At 43.5% G+C, this 20014-nt stretch overlaps 1 protein-coding gene across 2 annotated transcripts in view; it reads right to left on the minus strand.

Annotated features, from left to right (window-relative positions):
• Positions 1-2284: 2284 nt before the first annotated feature.
• The window catches only part of SAP30BP (SAP30 binding protein), a 31571-nt gene continuing 13841 nt past the window's right edge, over positions 2285-20014 (minus strand). Inside the window, exons 3-10 of one of the 2 annotated variants that reach the window (XM_055724444.1) lie at positions 16253-16295; positions 9650-9738; positions 7044-7135; positions 6513-6573; positions 5984-6035; positions 5510-5568; positions 4223-4307; positions 2285-3549 (exon numbers count right to left, since the gene is read on the minus strand). In XM_055724444.1, coding sequence (XP_055580419.1) covers positions 3368-3549; positions 4223-4307; positions 5510-5568; positions 5984-6035; positions 6513-6573; positions 7044-7135; positions 9650-9738; positions 16253-16295 — 663 coding nt within the window. In that variant the 3' untranslated portion in view covers positions 2285-3367. The remainder of the gene's footprint in view (positions 3550-4222; positions 4308-5509; positions 5569-5983; positions 6036-6512; positions 6574-7043; positions 7136-9649; positions 9739-16252; positions 16296-20014) is intronic. The other variant, XM_055724437.1, reaches the window with a different exon arrangement.

The raw sequence follows: 20014 nt of genomic DNA on the forward strand, positions 1-20014 counted from the left end.
CACGTTCTCAGAGGTGGGAGAGCAGCTTTTTCCTAGAGCTGTAGTTTCTAACCTGCGTGTCTGCCTATTACTGCCGAAAGAAACACACAAGATAAACAAGAGCAGTGAGCTATTGTACTGGCTGCAAGTTTGTTATACAATGATTGGCGTCTCCACTCCAGCTTTTTGGAAAGGAGAGGGAAAAAACAACCAACCAACAAATCATGCACGTTTTCAAGTTGCTTTCTCTGCTGTGGATAGCGAACGCTTAGAAGAGCTCAGGAGTTCGCTGCCAGAGCGCAGCCCAGCCAGGTCTCCTGCAGAAGCCTGTTACTGCAGAAGTTTGAAAACTGGGCCACCTCTGCCCAGCACGCTGCAGCAGAGCTCCTTTTGGGAAGTGTTCTCCTTATCCCTCTACATAGCATCGTCAAGCCCTGCTGATTAGCATCTTCCTATTGCACCGGAGTTGCGGGACACCGTCACACCCTGCCTGCCACAGCAACGCAGGAGCTGACCGAGCAGTGGTTCTTAGCTCTGGTTGTAAAATCTGCCCAGAAATCCAGAGGTTTGGAGTGACTATGGGTACTGCAGAGCAAGAAGGAAAAGGGCACACGGAGGAGGAAGGGGTGGGGTTCCAAGATGTGTGATATGAAGAAGGTACTTACATTTAAATTACGTTCAGTAGCTTCTGTAGTTGAAGGATTCATCCCCAAGAACTTCAGCAGTTTTCCTGTGTCAGGTACTTAACTGGTGAAGGGAATGTAGTCTCACCACTCTCCCAGTTTGTGCTTACTACCAGTTGCAGTTACAGACAGGACAGAGGAAGGGGATGCACAAGACTGGGACCTCCGGCACCGAGCTGCATTTCCATGTACTGGCCCACAGCTCCATGAGGTATTTCATCTCACTCAGCTTCAGACTTGCTCACAGCACACATATTAAGGACACTCACTAGAATTAACATCAGTTGTTCTAGAAGCCCAGACACACCTCCCACCCCTATTCCCAGGAGCAGACAATTGCAATGATCCTTCTGGTGCCCAAAGTTCCCCACCAACCTATAGCCTGAGAGAAACTGCAGCAGACTGTGCCCACCTTGCTGCAGTTTTATGGTTGTACCTTCATCCATACGTTGTTCAGCACGATTTTAAAATAGATATTTATACCATGCCAGTTTTTAACTAGGATGGAATCTTACAAGACATTCCAGACAGGACAATTACCTTACGGAGCTGCAAAGCTCCCTCGTGGCTTCTATTTCCCACCACAAGTAGATCCTGGACCTTTAAAGGAACACCCTGAAAACTGTTCCTCAAAGCAGGGCAATAATCACCTTGAAGTGAGATGTGTCATCCTCTGCAGGGACATTATAAACCCAGAAGAGAAGGCTGGGTGCTGTTACCATCTTCCACAGGATGAGGATGGGATTAAGGCATCTGTCACAAGCTTGCAGGAATCAAGTCAACAGCCCAACGCAGTCATCTAACAGAGATGTTTCTACCTTGCTATTTTCATGCCTTTCATTATCTTACTGCTTTTAAAAAGAGCAATTCCACCGTCTCCCCAACTTCCCACGCTACAGTCTCATCAGTCCCCTGGTTTCTCCCCCATGAGCATTCCTGGATACACAGGTCTTTTTTAAAAGCTGAAATGACTGCCAGGACAAAGTGTTTAACACATTTTAAAATTACTTAAAAGCAGGAAACCAACCTCTTATTCCTTCCTTAAGTCTCCATAAATTCAAAGTCTGGGTTAGGAGTGACATAAGGTAGATTAAAAAACTGAAAAAGCAACACTAAATTCTAAGAAACTTACACTTTTGTTGATCTGGAAACTCTCTCTATCACTGCTTATGGGGAAACAGAAAAATTAGTGAATCTGAAAGATCACGATCTAAGAACTAAAGACCATTTAAATAATCTGGAGTGACCACTGCAAAGCAGAAAACAGTCCAGGTTAGCAGCTGTTTCTCTACACAAACAAAAGTTCAAATTATTTATCCCACCTACCTCAAAACTACAAACAAACCTCTTCATTGCTGTTGAACTCTTTTTTAGGAGACTGGCCTCTATAGAATAATGTTTTATGAACAATCCAGGTGCCAGTCCTAACTTTTGAAGAAATTTAAGATGCAGAAACAGGTATGAAAAAAATAGCATAAAGGAGAGCTGAATTTCCAACTATTTCACAGCATCCTCTGTAACAAAAGTATTTGAATCAAGATCAGTTTATTACTCCTGCCCACCCTTTCCGAGTCTGAGATTTAAAAAAATCGGTAACGTGAAAAATCCACTCTCATGGAATTACTACATACTCACCCAACGGTATCCGTAACCCAAAGTGCAACAAATGGATACTGATTCTCCCTCGGCAAGATGAGAAATGCAGACACATCAATGACACCAGGGTGGGGTTTTTTTGAAAGACTCTCGAATTTTTATAATAATTTTTTGCTACACAGGTAAGAAGATTTATACAATAAAATTTTCAACTGAAAATACCTTTTCACAACAGTGGAGCAAGCAGTAACTGCCATGTGTGCATTTCACAGTACATCACTACCTAGTACAAAGATGGACAATACCACAATTAAGATCAGACACACCCCTCTGCTTATCTGCCGTCCAATCTCATTCCATGGCAATGGAAGAGTTTTCCGCACAGGTCTTTGCAAATGAGTTAACAAATCGAGCCTCTACAGCTTACGGGTCCTGCATAGAAATCTCCACCCCTGCAAGACGGTAACAAGACTATTCCAGCACAGTTGCCTCAATAGTTCAACTATTTAACACGTAGTCACGAAGATCTACACAGATACGCACACAGGTACAGGTGTCAGAGCTATAACAAAGAGCGAGTCTACATTCACAGATGTAGATCCCTTCAGGTCACGTCTGAAGATGGACACTGACCAGCTGTCCCTGCTTTAATTCCCTTGGAACCGAGCTGGCGCAGGTGAGGGAGGCTCAGTACACACCACAAGCTGCGAGCAGCCTTCGAGCGTGACCTGGAATACACCGGGTACCGCTGGTATTCCTCCACGACTCGGTGTCCCACCCCCCCAACCCCCTCCCCACACCCAAACCAGACTTGCAAGTCGGGTACGACCCTAACGCAGTAATTTTCTAAGCTAACTTTTACAAGCTGACTCCAGATACCACCTTCCACCAGCACAACACACGCAGACTGGTTCTTCCCGCAGCAAGAAAAGGCAGAGTCATTTTCGGCAGAGGTCCGTTCCTGTGGGCACACAGCTGGCATGCCTGCTCCTGCCCCCGTTCTTTCAAAGAATCTTGTCATCTTTTACCAAAGGTGAAAGCTACCCCTCCCTTCCGAGAACAATGGCTTCAATGACAATTAAGTCCAAAAATCAGGCCCAGCACACCAGTCACTGCTTTGCCTTTTTCACAATGGTGCCAACAGCTGATATGACTGTAGTTTTGGATCCACTTGCGCTGGTTGTCACTGTGACAACACCTGGCAGCGTTGCGGTAGTGGTGAGGATGGTGGGCTGAGCTATTGTTGTTACAGGGATGGCCGAGTCCCACTTGCTCTTCCTCTTCTGGGCATCTGTGAATTTGATTAGATCAAGCAAATGAGGATCAGCGTTACAGTAAAGGTCACCAATCCCTTCTCAACACCCTGTCTTGTCAACACTTAATGTACCACTACTTGACTAGACAACTTTCTCTCACATTAATTTCAGCACAGGCTGGCAGTAAATGTCAAGGAGGAAAGACAAATTTGTACCTTAAGAGCCAAAGTAAAACTCTACACACCTGTACTCCAGCCAAACGGAAGACTGGTTCACTCACTGCCCCAAAGCATATTTAACAGAGCACACGTATCTCAGTTGCTCAGGTACAGGCACAGGACACACAAAGCAGCCCCCAGTGTTTTTCTCTCTTCCTCCCAGTTTAAAAGGCAGGCTGTAGGCAGAATGATTTTCAGTCTTTCCAAATCTCTTGGGATGTATCAGCTCCAAGAATACTCTAGAACCACAGACATCAGCAGTTTCTTGACCCACTAATAAACCTCTTCACTATCCCACCTGTCCCTAGTCTTTCATTCCAGAAGGGCAGCTATGGGATGTAGGGACTAGAGAAAATCTTGTCTATCAACCTTTAGAGGAAACGCTTTCTTGCATGTTACACACAGTCAGTAAGGAGCCTTCCGGGTTTCCAGGAAGCACTAATCCCAGCATTACTGCAGCTTAATAGGTACAGTGACAACTGTTCTTTACCTCCCACAGTGGTACTGGCTGTTGTGGTTGTCGTAGAAGCAGCGCTTGTTGTTGTACCCTTTTTAGTGCCTGTCACAAATTCAATCTGGGAAAGGAGACACACGTAGAAGAAAGGGGAGAGGATTGAAAAAAAAAAAAATAATGAAGTGTTAAGATATACAGTCTTTTTTTTAACCCACATTGCCTGTGATTTTTACAAACAGCTTTAATGTCATGCAGGAAAAAAGATGCAGACCTCAAGCCAAAGCATACTGAAGTCACGATTGTTAAGGATTGCTGCAGCCCAGCTCCCAGGTCAGATAACAAACACATTTTTATTGTAACTGGTATAAGCATAGAAATTTGCTATAGCTCAGAAAGGATAGAACCTGGTTATTAAAGAATGTAAAAATTTAGTTAGAAGTTCCTGTTCTTCTTCCTTTAAGTAAAATGCAAGACAAGTCCCTACCTGCACAATTTACTGCGACTGCATCACAGCAGGAAACTTAGCAACAGAGCTGCAACAGCATGCAGTCTCATATTTTCAAAAATGCAGATACGGGCAAGGACGTAATCAGATAGCTGGGCTACTGTGCAAAAACCAAAACAAGTAGCAAGACACAACACGCACTGCAAGAAAAAAAATACCTCCATGTAGTGAATATGAAAGGAGCCTTCTGCAAGGTTAGATGGCAATCTCTGACATTGGACAGTTTTCTAATGCCAGCTACTAGCTTAAAGGCAACACCACTGAAGGACAGGAATAAAATCTTCCTAAGCCCATCTGTGTTCTTTTTGGAAAATGTAAGAACGTGCATTTTGCAACAAGCCCAGTTAAAGTTTAAATAGGCCCGACATTTACGGAAATTAGATGTAAGGTGGCAATATCAAGGAGAACAGAAGGCAGATACTGTCTCACAATGAGATATGGCGAGGTGAGGATTTTAAGCTATAACTAGGCTATGCCACCAGGCAAAATGTCATAGACGAAGAAAAAAGCTGTCCCTTATGCATTATCTTGCCTGTACCTGGCTTACTGAATACCATTTTAAGAGCTCTGGTTTAAAAATACTGACAAACAGAAGGAAATCCAGTGGAATAAACAACCGAGAGAAATGGACCTATAAGGGCAAACAGCTTGATCTACGCAGCTTGGAAGAAGACAGGCAGGAAGAAAGGACAGAACCAGGGAAAACCAAACAGTTTTAGTACAAAGCACAGTTTGTAAGGAACAGCAAAGCCACAAAATGAATTCACCAGGGAAACAAACAACAACCCTGCACCTGCATCTCTTTTGGTTTTGAATACCTTTGTGCGTTCCTTCTTGGCCTTCTCCAATTTGTCCATTTCAATCTTCTGAGCTTTAGCTGAGAAAGATCAGAAGTTACAAGAAGTACTAGGAACAGTAAAAATCCATAGTTCTCTTGCACTTACACATTTTCATCATAAACAATCAAAACCTTCAAATTGTGTATAGAAAATTAAACTGCCATGAAACCAACCACTGCTTTTTAATGAAAGCACTACTGTGCTAAATTCATGACTTAAGAGATGAAAATGTTGAACAATCAATTTAAATTAAAAGGCTTTCCAGACTGACAAAGCACCAATAACATTCAGGCACATCCAACCAGCATGCAGTAATGAAAGAGCAGAATGTGATGACTTCTCATTTATAAAGGAAGCGAAGACTCCAATGCAGTTAGTAAACTACAAAACATAAAAGGCTGCTACAACAACAAAAAAACCCCAAGAAAAACCCACAAGACTTCCTGGAATTACCTAGAGCCTCGTAATATGAATCTTCTGACCAGCCATGAGGATCAAACATGTCCTGAAGGAAAAAAAAAACGAAGTCAGATTAGGGCTATTTCCACATATACCTAAAATACTTTTGAACTGGGTTTTTGTGTATATCTGTTCACTGATGATATTCATTAATAATTTCTTCTTGTATCCCAGTGACACAAAGATCACATTAGACCTTCTTTTATAGAACCATGTGCTGTCATGAATGAAGAAACAACTTTGAAGCCAAAAGGATGTTGGAATGAAGTCATGCGTTTTTCTGCTGCTTGGCTTCTTCTTCCCCCCCCGCCACCCCCCCCCCAGCAGGTTTTGTTCAGAATCAGATAGCAAAGTTGGAGGCACTGAGGCTCAGTACCATGCATAAATGTTCACTTCAATGCAGAGAATCAGACTAAAGTTCCCTTAAAGGACAAGCAGGCTCAAGAAAGCCTGAGGTAAGACCTTACAGCCCTGTATTATCTTTTACCCACTCCCTTGCCAGTTAAAAAGTATTACACCTCACCTTTGGATAATTTGTACCAAGTTCATCAATTGAACAAAACTGGATCAGCTTTTCATAGATGCTGCAAGGAAAAGACAAGAGGTCAGAGCAGAGCTATTGAGCTAGAAGTAAATGGAGGGGTTTCAGATTTGTTAGTGGAAAGATACTGTCACCTCTTCACACTGCAAGAGTAAAATCAGAACCTGGGAAGCTATGCTTGCTATGATTAACGTGGCATGCCATTAACCACATTATTTCCCACTTCCATCAAATTAATCTCCCAGTTCTCAGAACAGACACATCTTGTAAAATACTTCATCCAAAGCCTGCATATGTACAAATCTAACAGCCACACCAACCCTAGCTGTTGTCCCACAGAACACAAAGTTTTCCTGTTTCAGTTACAGTCAAATTATGTCTGTCCTTCTCATTTTTGAAAACAGTAATACTTCTTGCTCAGGATCCTGTTCCTGCTACAACTCCGACAAAGATCAAAATTCTTGGAATTTGCTCTGTGGTGGTTTGGTCACAGCGGAACAGATGGTGGCTCACCTAGGGTTACGGAACTCCTTTTTCCTCTGAATGATGTAGTTCATATCCATACCCTCTTTTATTTTCCTCTCATATAGTTTTTGAATTTTATCCTAAGGGAGAAAGAATACAGGGTGAGCCAGTACAGAAAGGAGGAGCACACCAGCTGACTACCAAACACATACACGTGGAAACAAGCCAACTGAACCAGTGACCTGCTTGCATGGAACAAGGATTCCACCTCTCCCCTAAGGCCAAGCAGGCAGATTAGTACAGACACTCCCTCCTCTAAGGTCTGAAAGTATCTTCATGAACTGTCTGGATGGGTAAGGGAGTTGATCTTTGCACTTTCTGAAGGCTTCAATGATTAAAGATTTGCATTTGAGGCAGTAGTGCACACTCCTTCTTCCCAGTCTGTCGTTTCTGCTTACGGCTGTGACCGTAGAGAAGCAGAAGCCAGCTCTGAGCGGGACAGGTGAAACCCACAAAGGTTCTCCCAAAATTGACAGTGACCACAGCACCCACCTTCAGACTCAGGTGCGCACCTAAAAAACAGCTGCTGGGCTACACTGCACAGGAGGCAAGGCTCACGGCTGTGCCTGGGGAACAGAGGAGCAGAGCCAAGTTCTGCTGGAGAACTGAACCCAGTGGATCATCAGGTACAGCTGGTGGTGTCTGCTGGCAGCCAAACACTCTTAGGAGCAATGATCTTGTAACTCCTGCTTTGGCACAAGTGCCCAGTTAGATGGAGTCAGCTTCTCTTTGCAGATCACTCACGTAAGGTATGAGGTCTATCGGTATCTTACTGAAGCCGTAAGCCCCTGCACAAGGCAACTTGACTCAGGTTGGAAATGTCAAGCGGTCTACCCTCCAAAAAGACTGAAAGATTTTAAAATAAACATGATTTTTTTGCTTCCTCAGCAATGCAGCAAAAGATCTTAAAAGTATTTTTACTCTGGTGATACTGAAGGGACGACAAAAGCAGAAAATTTCAGATGGAATATAAACTTAAGTGGTACTACTAGGAGAACAGTCTCAGTAATTTTCTTCTTTTCTTTTTGACACAAATTTCTCACGCACAGGAGGTATATAAAATAAGACCAGAGGCTAGGCCTTCAGTCTTTCAGGATGGGAGAGTTGAGTCAGTCTTCTTTTGTTGCTTCTGGATAAGTCACGTCATGACTCCCTCTGTGTGGACTTTGAATACTGAACTGACTATTCTCTAGGCATTTGCTGATGACTGAGTAAGACAGGATTGTTAAAAGCTGGTATGAAACTTCTATTTCATCAACCTTAAGAAAAACTTCATAAGATAAAATTTCATCAGGTCCTCACAAAATTAACAAGAAGAAATGACACAATCTCCATACCCAGCACAGCCATCGTGAGGTTTGAAGAAACAACGGCAAAAAAGTGAATTTGGGGGAGTAGAAATGATTGAGTAGATGTTCCCTTCTGTCCCCTCCCCGTGGAGGCAGCAATATGATTCACAAAGTCCACAGAAAGGGAACTACTCAGTCAACTTTCTAGTAAGAAATACTCCCTTTGGCGGAGTTCACGATGCAGTTTATTAGAGGAAGAATCTGACAGAAGGAAAGAGCAAATCAACAGTGAAAAGCCTAGAACATTTTGCATCTCTAAAGAACAATCCCACCTCCTTGCTCAAAGCGCTCTAAGATGTGGTTTGACCTGCTAACAGAGGACAAGCTCTCCTTTGATTTAACATAGTAAACTGCTGTCAAAGGGGAAGAAAATCTGCTTTATTCTGTCTACTCTCTCAAGCTCTGTGCATTCCTCAGATCTAACGCACTCTAACTCATTGATGTCAGAACAGTAAAATCCTCCTACAGCACAAGAGGAGTTACGGGTGTGCCCAGGTACACTGTGCAGAGAAAAAAGCGTGATCTGAATGGTTAGTCATTCCGAATCACCACTGCACATCGGTACCTTACTTTATAGAGGATTCCAGAAGTGATTCTTTACTTATATTTCTACCGGGCAGGTAACTGCAGTTAAAACTCAAATGGGCGGTAGGAAACAGCAGCCCCTGCTCTTTCATTTGCCCTCCATCGAGAGGAGGAGGACAGAGCAGAAGTTGGTTACTGCAATTATTTGGGTGTGCACCAGAGAAAACACGCATTTGTTTTCTTTTGCTGCCTCTAAGTTACTAGCCTTCCCTCTAAATGTTTATAATTTAGAGATATGTAGGTGGAAAAGGAATCCAGTCAATGCTGCCTCAACTATTCCAGTTAGGGGATTCTCAGACCCGTATAGAAAAACAATGACTTGTTCTTTCCTACAGAGCTGAATTTGCTGAGGTAAGAGGATAGCAGCCTTCACAGTAAACATTGCTTCTGTGTCACTAGTGGGATCAAGAGCCATTTTTAAGCTTAAGTGACCCACAGAGACTGGAAAACAGCTTTAAGCTACTTTGAAATTCCTAAACTAGAATCACTGTGAAGTCTAAAGCATTAACACAGTGCATTCATAAACTCAGTGTGGTAAAACCCCAGCTTCAATGCTGGATTTTTGACTTGTGGAAAAGACTGAGCAGAGCTCCCAAATATCCCCCCTCCCTACTGAATTGCAAGCTTTTTTTAAAAAAACTAAATAGGAATTATACCAACCTGCAAGTGGTTAGAACATCTGCCAGGAGGCTCAGGAGGGATTTTGATCTCATCTGGAGACATGTTCCGCACTCTCTCTGAAAAAGAAGCTATAGAGAGCAAACTGGGCATGAGTTCTAGCAATATTGAAGGGAATTTAAGCCATGCAAATCATTAAACTTGTTTTACGTCCTTGCTAGTGCTACTTTATCATGAGAACCGACGGGTAAAGGTAACAGGGGAATGCTGTCAACTGGTACTCGTGGCATTTTCAAAGTGCTGACCAAGAAGCAGCTAACCTGAAGATTAGGTCATTAGAAGAGGGATGTGGTGCTTGCTTTATTGTTATCTACCCTACACCACAGCTCTGTGCGACAGCCACGCTTAAAGCTTTATTTTCAGGGGTCTCTTCACCCCAGAATGGAAGTGTAAAAAGCTAAGCTACTTCCCACTCCAGCTGCAATTGTCGGTAAGATCCAAAGGCAAAGGATCTTCAGAGGAACAAAGGTTGGTTCAAGGAATGCCTCTCTAAAACCCTGCGCTGTGCACCACGTACCGAGCCCTCCACTACTCCGGGTTTTCTGTACGCACTTTGAAGTCCTGCTCTGAACAGCACAGATAACCTGGAGCCTCTGACAAAACTTGTGCCAGGATACTTAAATAGAAAAATCAGACTGTGTATGTGGAGGATCACGAGATCAATCCAAAGCAGCCTGACTCATTGCCATTTTGGGGGAGGGGGGTAATCACTTTGGGTCTTATTTATTTCAAGACCTACCTACATCAACCAAAATGGTTCAAGGAGGGAACAACCCTCCCCAAGGCTGTCAGGAGTCAGGAGTTAACCACAAGAAACTACATCTCATTCTTAAATTAATGTTTCCTTAACAGGCACTTTGATCTTTTCTTACAGTCAGACTATGGCCAGAAAGAACAGCTCGTTCTGCAGGACCAAGAACAGACCAGTTTTAGGGACTGCCAGATGTTTATAGCTGTTTGTGTTGGGATATGCTATTAGAGTACCTGATTGCCCTGTAAAGATTAGGTTACAGTTATCAGCAAAAGAAACTGCCAGGTTTCCCCCTGTTGCTTGCTACTTTCTCACTATTATGAGAAAAACCCAGTCAGTTCTCTAGCCAACTCTTGGAGCAGAGATTTGTGCCACATTTAAGCAGCTGGGATTGTTTTCAACCATAATTTGTACAGGAACACATCTCAGAGCCATAGTCTGTAATGGATAAAAAACATAAAAGGAACCTGACACCAGCACACAAGTTGTATCAACCAAGCCATTCACATTTGCAGCTCCTTGATTATACTATACTATACCTTGATTACACATTCCTCGGTAAAAGCCGCCTGAACTGCAGTTCCAGCACGCCCAACTTGAGCTCCTTTGACTGAAGCCCAGAAGGGCCCAAAGGACAGACCCTGGCGTTTGAACATCGTGCTCTCCTGCCTTCCAGCACAGAGCGTTGGATAGCTGAGGTTACAGATAACCAACGCTACACACATTCAGTGCTACTACAGTTTCCATTTCTTTTGTCAAAATGTAAAGCGCTAAGGACAATATCCTTCGAAGACGCAAAGCTGGCAGGCGACCGCTCATTCTGTTTGATCAAGATGTTGCTGAGGGTTAAATTCTTCAGCAGTTGCTAGCAATGAACAAAAAGCGTGCTTTGGCAATTACTAAGAGGGTGCCTCTATGGAAGAAGGAAAGCTTGCCAGAGCCCCTACAGAAAGGCAGGCAAACTGGAGCTCCCTGACAACAAGGCAGACATTTGTTATAGGTTACAGCTTGCGGTGGGATGGGGAAGCCTCTAGTTTAATTAGAGTTTCAGGAACCCAGAAAGACGGTAGCAAATAGACAGAAGTGTGCATAATAGACAGCACACCAGGCTTTCCGGAAAAGGTGAAAGCTGATTAATGGCTTAAGAGGTTCACAGCATCAACACAAAAATTAAAAAGGTCACCAAATCCAGACTTCATAAGGCAAAGAAAGGACCTTGGGGGGAAAAAAAAAAAAGGCTATCTCCAGACTAGACATCACATAGGCTCCTTACCTTTGCAGATGACCGGAAGAGCCACAGAGAAACAAAACATTTATGAGAAGAGGACCTGTTAAGAACTCCTGTCTAGCCAGCAAAGAAGTCACAAAGTCCTAAGAATATGTTCAGCAATCAATTCCAAACTCCCTTGAAACAGAAATAATACTGGAGGCAGAACAAGAGCTCCCAATGAGACAGTATATTTTGATGCATCTGGTTTTGGTGCTCATTTGCTCTTTTGTTTGAGCTATGTGAAAACAACCATTTATAAATGTTATATTGATGGGGAAGGCACCTCTCAACGGCTTACAAAGAACTGGAACTAAGACATCTTTGTCTACTGCAATCCTGCCATAGCTGCGTGCAGCTGAAGACTGAGTCAGCAGCGAACCTACGTGCACCTCGCAATCTGAGCACAAACATTCATCATTACTTAGTTCATCACACTGCAGCCAGACTGAGAAGCCACATCATTAAGAAGAAAAAAGGATGAGTTTAACCCCTTCAGGCTTATTTACAGCAAGGAAGTACAAATTATCCATGCCCTCGAGCAGTCCTCAAACTTCCTCCCCAAGCAGACAGCAGAATGGCCGATTCCACCAGCTTTTTCCCTAGAGGAAGAAGCAGCTGGGATTATCATTCAAAATAATGCTGGAACTCGCATACATGGCCACAGGCTCTTATATAAAAGATTTTGTGTTTTCAAAATCTCAGGAACAGCTTTCCACTGTCTATACAGCAGTGAATGCAGATGGACAGCTAACAACAAGGTGTGTCCTCACAGGATACATCCAACCGCTTTGTGCATCCTGTTATTTCTGCCAAGATCAAAGTTTTACTTTCATATGAGTCATAGGTAGTGACACTGGCTGCAGTCTCTAATTGTGCCTGTGATTTGCTGGCTCACAGTCTAGAGGATCTCCATGCAGGAACCTCAGGAAGTTGGCTACTGGCAGGGTTAATCACTACGGGCACACCCAGATTCTGGCTCAAAGTAAGTAAATATCTTCCCTTAATCAGATTCACAGCCCAGATAAAGAACTAAAGCCATAAAGCAGATCCCATGACTCAGATGGGGGTCCAAGAAAAAGTACAAGCCAGTCCACCGCCAGGTCTGCAACTCAACGCATCCTGCTGCTGGAGGACGCTGCCACTGGTGCTTAAGTCTGTGCATTCTCCTTCCACACGCTGACCTAAAAGTTAAAAATTTCATCAGCACAAGCAACAGGTGCTTGTAGGTTTTTATGCAGCCAGCATGCACGCAATGGCAAGGCAGGGATGTTCAGCTGTGCCTGGGCTCTGCACAGCAGGCCAAAGCACAGCCAACTATCAGGGTATACCTAGCAAAGATTCAGCATCTCAGTAGTCAAAGGAGAGTATTTGCTCACCAGATCTTGGCAAGGCAGACAGTTAAATGGAAATGCTGCATTTAATGGGCTCCAGTTTAAGACAGATGGGTTATTTTGACTAGTATACCCAACAGTACAAAGACAGGCTGCAGAGCAGCACGGAAAATGCCACAGCGCAAACCGTGCCCTCAGTTCCAGAAGGAAACAACTGCTCACAGTCCAAAGGCTACGCTGGAGACATGGATGGGGGCACACAGGAGCTTTGTTTCCTACAGATGGGTAGGCACTTTTTCTTAGTGCAGAGAAAACCAAAAGAATGGAGAGCTCAGGAATGGAGAGCTGGCTGTACACAAGCAGACCAGGGTGCTGATCATCTGAGGTCTGGTAAAGCATATCTTGGGTCAGTGCCCTCGGTGAATAACCCTGATCCCCAGGAAGGATTAAGAACTCCTGTCCCTTTCAAGGTTCACTTGTATGCAACGTCTTAAGCGGCCACAAGGGATTACAGGCAGCATCAGGTACCAGTTTGTCCATAAAGGTCACACAATGCAAAAACCCAAGCAAAGACCTGGAAGGGGTGATCAGAGGGGCATAGCTTTCCCCTGGAAACATGCAAACCAGTGGTGCCTGGTCTCTAAAACTGCATTCTTTGGCACTCTAATCAAGTCTGCTTGGCATAAACCAGGGTGTGTGGGTTTCTGATTTCCTGGCACCAGAACAACCAAATCAGAAGGAAGAACTGAAGGCAACAACATGCCAGTGACTCACCCAACCATGGAAGGACACTAGTTCCCTTTCTGCTCTGTGGGCTGAGAAATGCAGAAAGTGACCTGCAACTCAGCCATACTTTCTGCTCTTATGAACACTGACTTTGTGCTCAGATAGCCTAAGGGCTGCAGAAAACATTTCTTACAGTCCAAAAGGTAAACAACCATGCTGCAACAAACTTCAGGGCAAACCCCCACATCCTAGAAGTATTATTTTGCAAGGCCACAGGAAAAAGCAAATGCAATGTCCTGCCAGCACCACGTACTCTTCAGAGTGGTACAAAAACCCCCAAATGGACAACAGTGATGCAGAAATCTGTCAGAGTTAAGCTTCATATACACTTCTTCCTCAACCACAGGGAAGTCCCCTCCCATTCTTTTGGGCTTTGATTACGTGATCACTACTTCAGCCTAAGTCAGGACAACCATGCCTTTCCCAGCTGCTCATCCCTACTGCTTTCTTTGTGCCAACTCTAGTTCTCACCTACCATGCACTAAGCAGATCAAGGAATGGATCCAGCTGGAAGCCTCACAGGGTTGGGGAGGAAGAGAAAGGGAAGGAGCAGTGCAGGTGGATCTCAGCTGGCTCTAACTCCCAGACCAGCTCAAGGCACAGAAACCTTAGCATGCATCCGGGGGAGGTAAAACAGAAACATTACTTTTGGCAGGAGCCTACATTTGTGCTGTACTTGAGCAACTGCATAGCCACGGACGTTATTAAAGGTGACGCTGAATAACGTAAGGTTATCTTTTGAGAAGGGCAGGCCCACAAGCTTTTAATGCAAAAAGCAGTGGTGGAAAACTGTCTAAGGAAGATTTCAACTTCCACATACTGATATTACAAAACTCTAGATGTCCAGACTGGAGATGCTATTGCTTTGTGTCAGAAAAAATCCTGCACCTTTTTCCATTCAAGAATTATAACTAAAAGTCAAAGTTCCCAGGAAGGGAGTGGTTCTCACATCAAGTAACTTGCTCTTGCAACAGTTCCTTCTCAACTAGATAAGATATGGTCTAATGCAGATCTACAGAATTCAGCATGCTATGCCTGCCGACCTCTAATAACCTGGTTCTGCACAAAGCTAGCCTATACGCTGCTCTGTGTGTGCTGCTGGGAAAGGATTAAAGATATATTGCAAACCTTAATCCGGGTCTCGGACTCACCAACACTGTCCACTCACAAGCACGTGACACTGTAGTTAAGTGCTCTCTGTGCAGCTTTTAAGACTGCATGAAAGTCTGGGCTATCAGGAAACAAATGAGATTCAATCTTCTCATCTCCTGTGGATGGAACAGTCACTGGGGAAAAGGAGACTAACAAAATTGTAACTTGAGCCTTACACCTTAACTAAGTCTTCCCACGACGTTGTTTTATAAGTGTAGAGCTTCACCCGTATGTAGAGAGTAGAAGGGCAGTTGGCTTTCAGATTTCCTCTTTACTTTTTAGCTTAAATGCTGTTGTCTCATCTGTATTTCTAGTGTGCATTTTGAGGCAGAGCAGTAGTTCGGAGAAAGATTTCTGTTGCATTCTATGCTGGTTAAAGCAGTTTTACCCTCTAAAGGCTGAAAATTCAATACAACAGTTGGGTTGGTACAAAACCTGGGCAGGCCAATTGAAAAGGACTTAAGTCCAAAACGTAAGGAGGGATGGCTGTTTTAAGAGTCACAGCTTAGCATCCTAGTATTTATTGTATTATTTTACATTTATCACACATTATGGCTGAAATATCACACCTTGACAAGCTGACTTGAAAGATAACTAAGCAATTTCTAAACTCGTGGCTTTTAAAGTTATATTATTACATGCTACCACACAGCTGTACTGGTGACCTCAGAAACAAAGGGTTAGTTCAAGATACTCAAGAGCTTCAACATAAAATACACTTTCTGCACAGCTCCACAGAGACCGAGCAAAGGATACTATTTCAAGCTGGTGACCCTGGGCTTTCCAAATTTAAAAACAGTGCAATGAATAAGTGAGATGTCACAAAAATCAAGGAAGTTTTAGTAACCATTAGAAAACATATGATATGCTGTGTCAACACAGCGGCTATAAATCAATATGTGGATCACATTTAAATAGTCTATTTTAGGTAAGTTTTTGAAGGCACAGAACAAAGTATCTGTCATCATTCCCGGTTATACTGGCTCACATAGAGGTGTCTGGACAAAGCTACCGCTTTACTGGTATTAAGCTCATCTAGAAAAAAATACCAACACTGCCCTTTTCATATATTACATGTCTAAGATATATGTAAGTATTTTCATATTTTTAGTCATGGTACCTTTCTCCCAAAAGAAGACTTCACTGAAAATATTCCACCGACATAAAGCATTTCAGGTAATAATACAAACTACAGCATTGTCAGGACAGAGTAAAGATGCTTTTTACAAAAAGAGGGAGCCTAGGTGGTCTACTTTGAAAAAAACACGTGAATAAATACTTCTGAGCAAACTTACCAACTAACTCCTGAGGATCTCTTTTCTCCAGTTCTGAGAATTCCTGGGAGGAAGGGGGAAGAAACAGATATTAGTCAAGGTATGTTTCCAGCCTAAAAAGCTACCCTGTCCATTTGTTTAGAAATTTACACATTACTTCTGAGAAAAAAAGAATAAAAATTCAAAATGAAATACAAGTTATTAGATAGTTGGGCAATGTTTGTGCCATGGAAAGTCAAAGCCTAACAGCATGCTGTTTCTTTTCAAAGCCAGCGTCTAAATTTAATGAATGAATTAAGGCTTTGTTTCAATGAGTCCTGGACACTCTGCTCCTTTTGAATTCCACAAAAACTGCTGTACTTGAAGCCTTTCCTCAAAACAGCTCAAACCATAGATTCTTCATTTTTGGTGACTGACCCTTGGCACCAGCCAAGAGTCAATGTTTTAGAGCGTAGCTAACTAAATACAAACTGGATCAAGCCTACAGAAAACTACTTAAGCCCTGGGAATGCCTGCCACAGGCCTGTGCAGCTCACAGTCCCCTAAGCGTGGCCAGCAGGGTGCATTCCCCAGAGTAACATAAAAACCACTTAAATGGTCCCAGAGCCAGCAGCAGAGCACAAATTCAGAGCAGCATCTGATCAGCCTCTCTGCAGACACCCAGGGCTCCGCAGGGTCCCAGGCTGCAGAGGTTCACCAGTTGTGCTTGGTGCCAGAATTCACTTTTGTAATTGTGCCATTCAAGGCTTTGGCTGATAAATCCTCTACAAATCAAAATGCCAGGGAGCATGGTGGTGGTGCAGATCCTGTATTCTGATTTTAGAAGAATGCTCCCACTGCCAATTCTCTCTTGGCTGCTACTTTCCAGGAGTGATACAGCCAATCTGCTCTACCAGACACTCTCAAGGGCAACTTCCACGGGCTTGTAATATGCTGTTTGGAGATCTTCTCAACACGGCTAATCCCTCCTTAGTTATATAAATTAAGGCTGCTTCAGATGCAAGAGCACAGCAGATGTTTCCACCACAGTCTGCTGAGCTCCAGGAGCTGTTATATAGGATAAGACACTCTTAAATATGCTTTCACTGTATTGAGACCATTGTTCAAATATTCTGGTGCTTCCGAGAGACCCCAGGAGAGTCACAAGTGAGAACAAGTTCAGCACAAAAAAGTTTCTGAAACAGTATCAGCTGTATCCCAACACTGCCCTCTCCCCCCTGCCTCCCTCCTAAAGACCTTTTGTGACTCACTGGACTGTGTGTCCAAAATTCCTCAGTGGCTCCACACACTGAAGCTATTCATTCAACCTGACGCAGACAGAATGCTGCCTCCTTGCTGCTTAGTAACCGCTCTCTAAATCCCCTCCTTCACCCATTTCCAACCAGGTGAGAGATGCATAAGGTGAGGAGAAAGCAACAAGGTCACCAAGTCAGATCTGGGAATAGCCTGTGCCAAATTCACTGTGAAACCCCACTCATTTCCAGAGAAAGCCCCCTGGAAGCAGAAAAACAAATTCTTTGTGTGGCACTAACTGCTACAGGGCACTTGTTATAGCTATTCATGGAGGGAAGGGGGGGGGGGGGGGGGAAAGCACTGTTTCTCCGCAAGTACACTTGGATCACTAAAATATAAGACTAAAGCTATTCTAGAAAATAAAAGAAAAAACCCAGCAGTACACTGAGGAGCACACATCTTCTTGCTGGTCAGCTGGCAAGGCCCCAGGCCCTTTTCTGAGCTGGACTGTAGTGTAACAGCTCCAGCGCCTCTAAGCTAATGCACTTGGTGCAGCGTATTAACACCTCTTCTCCCAGAGTCTTCAGAAAGAACAGCACAGGCAGATAAAAATTTAAGCAGAAGCATGACATTTCAAAGCAGAAAACTTACGCCAAAAGAAGGAGCACTCTTTGGCTCCAGCCAGGAATCCAGGGAATCTAGGCTGTGTTCTCCACAAACCTACGCAGGCACGGCATTAACGTGGTGAGCTTCAACCACATCGACGCAGCGTTAACGCCGTGAGCCTTAGTTTGCCACCAGAGAAGTGGGGGCAATTCTGTGGTAACTAACAGGTTGTAAGGACAAATTCAGATTACCATGCAGGCTGGAGAAGTTTATAGAGCTACAGACAGAAGGCAAACATGTGTCCAGGCAGCACACAGTGACTCATTAGGCAGTAAAAAGATGCGGTCAGAAGGATGCTTTATGCCCTTCAGGGGGAAAACTTGCTAGATGCGTAATTAACAGTATTTCTTGCTTTGGTTTGAGACAGCCATCAAATGTTTGTTGAGGTGAAAGGAGGGAACTGCTTTTGTTCCAACATTGGCTGAATTACATCCTGCACTCTTATCTCTTCAAAGTTTTAAGTGGACTGAGAGGGAAGAGGAAGAGATGGGCTACATCCCTGAGCACCTCTTGATCCTTCCTCTTACCCAGCTCTATATTTATTATTCCATTATCCTTCCCATCTTCATCTGCCCACTTGTCCTTTCACTATCCGAGAACACAAAGGCAAGAGAAAAAAAATCCCCCAAATGACCAATACTGCCAAGCAGACACTTAAAAACCCAGTGGCACAGTCACATGCAGGTGCTTCAGACATGTGCTAAACACCCTCAAGAAGGATGCCCTCATATTTGGCCAGTTATCGGGGTATTTGCTCTATTTCTGAAGTTGTCAGAAGCCCATTTTCAAGTCTCCTGTAGCTGCCTGGAACCAGCACCAAGCGTAAGCACACAGTTCTCAGGAAACATGAACTACTACTCTGAGATATATTTGAGGGTCAAAACCTCTCCTGTCTTACATCAGACAGATCTCTCTAAAATGTCAGGTGCGTTAAACAGTATGTTTTATGAATTTCCAAGATCATCAGTAAGTTTGCCTTCACCAGAATTAAGTTGGTCCATTAATTTGTACCCTTTCATCCTAGAGCTACAGCACAAGTCTGCCCCATTTGTAACAGGCTAAATAAAGCCAGTCCCAGCGGGCTGCCGCCGTGTATTTCCCTGGCCTCATCACCCACACCCATTTCACCACAGCTGCTCTAGCAAGCCTCATCTTCACATCCCCAGGCCACAGCCAAGACATCAGAAACCCCAGAGCTACACCAAGCAAAAGAAAACAAGTTCACTAACATATTACAGCCACACCTCACTGCCCAGAGGATATAAATTTTGCTTACTGATGAATTACTGTGTACCTACACCCACCGCTCCATCATTAACAAGCTGAAGACATCAACACAGCTTTTCATTAAGTCAGACTACTTTCAAGTCTCTTAAATGCCTTCAGAAAACAAAGGGATGACCAACTCTTCCTACAGTGCTTGTTCGTATTTGCTCAGTTTACTGGCAAATGCTACGGTGAGGAAAGTATCAAAAACTTGACCAAAGACAGAGTTTGGCAGACGTGAGATTTAAGAAGTCTTATTCAAACCTCCAAGTATCTATTGAAGATCCAGAACTTAAGGACAGTCTAAAAACCTTCAGTGGAGTAATCACTCAACAAGAACTGTCCTACAGTCCCTTTTAGACTAATTTAAGTCTAGGACACATGGTGAATACGATGAACTGATCGGAAAAGACAGCATTTAAAACCAAAATTCTGCAGATCTAATCTAATATAAAGTTGAATGAAACAGAGTATCACCAGGTGGAGAAACAAGGTACAATAAACATTGCACAGCTGCTATCTTTTGGTTGGGAAAGGGAATAAATACTTACACACAGATGAGGGATTTCTAAAGGAACTTCGAGGCATTTAAACAATGGAAAGTAACTGGATTTTAAG

This window comes from Falco cherrug, chromosome 1, assembly GCF_023634085.1.
Source record: "Falco cherrug isolate bFalChe1 chromosome 1, bFalChe1.pri, whole genome shotgun sequence".
Classification (NCBI taxonomy): domain Eukaryota; kingdom Metazoa; phylum Chordata; class Aves; order Falconiformes; family Falconidae; genus Falco; species Falco cherrug.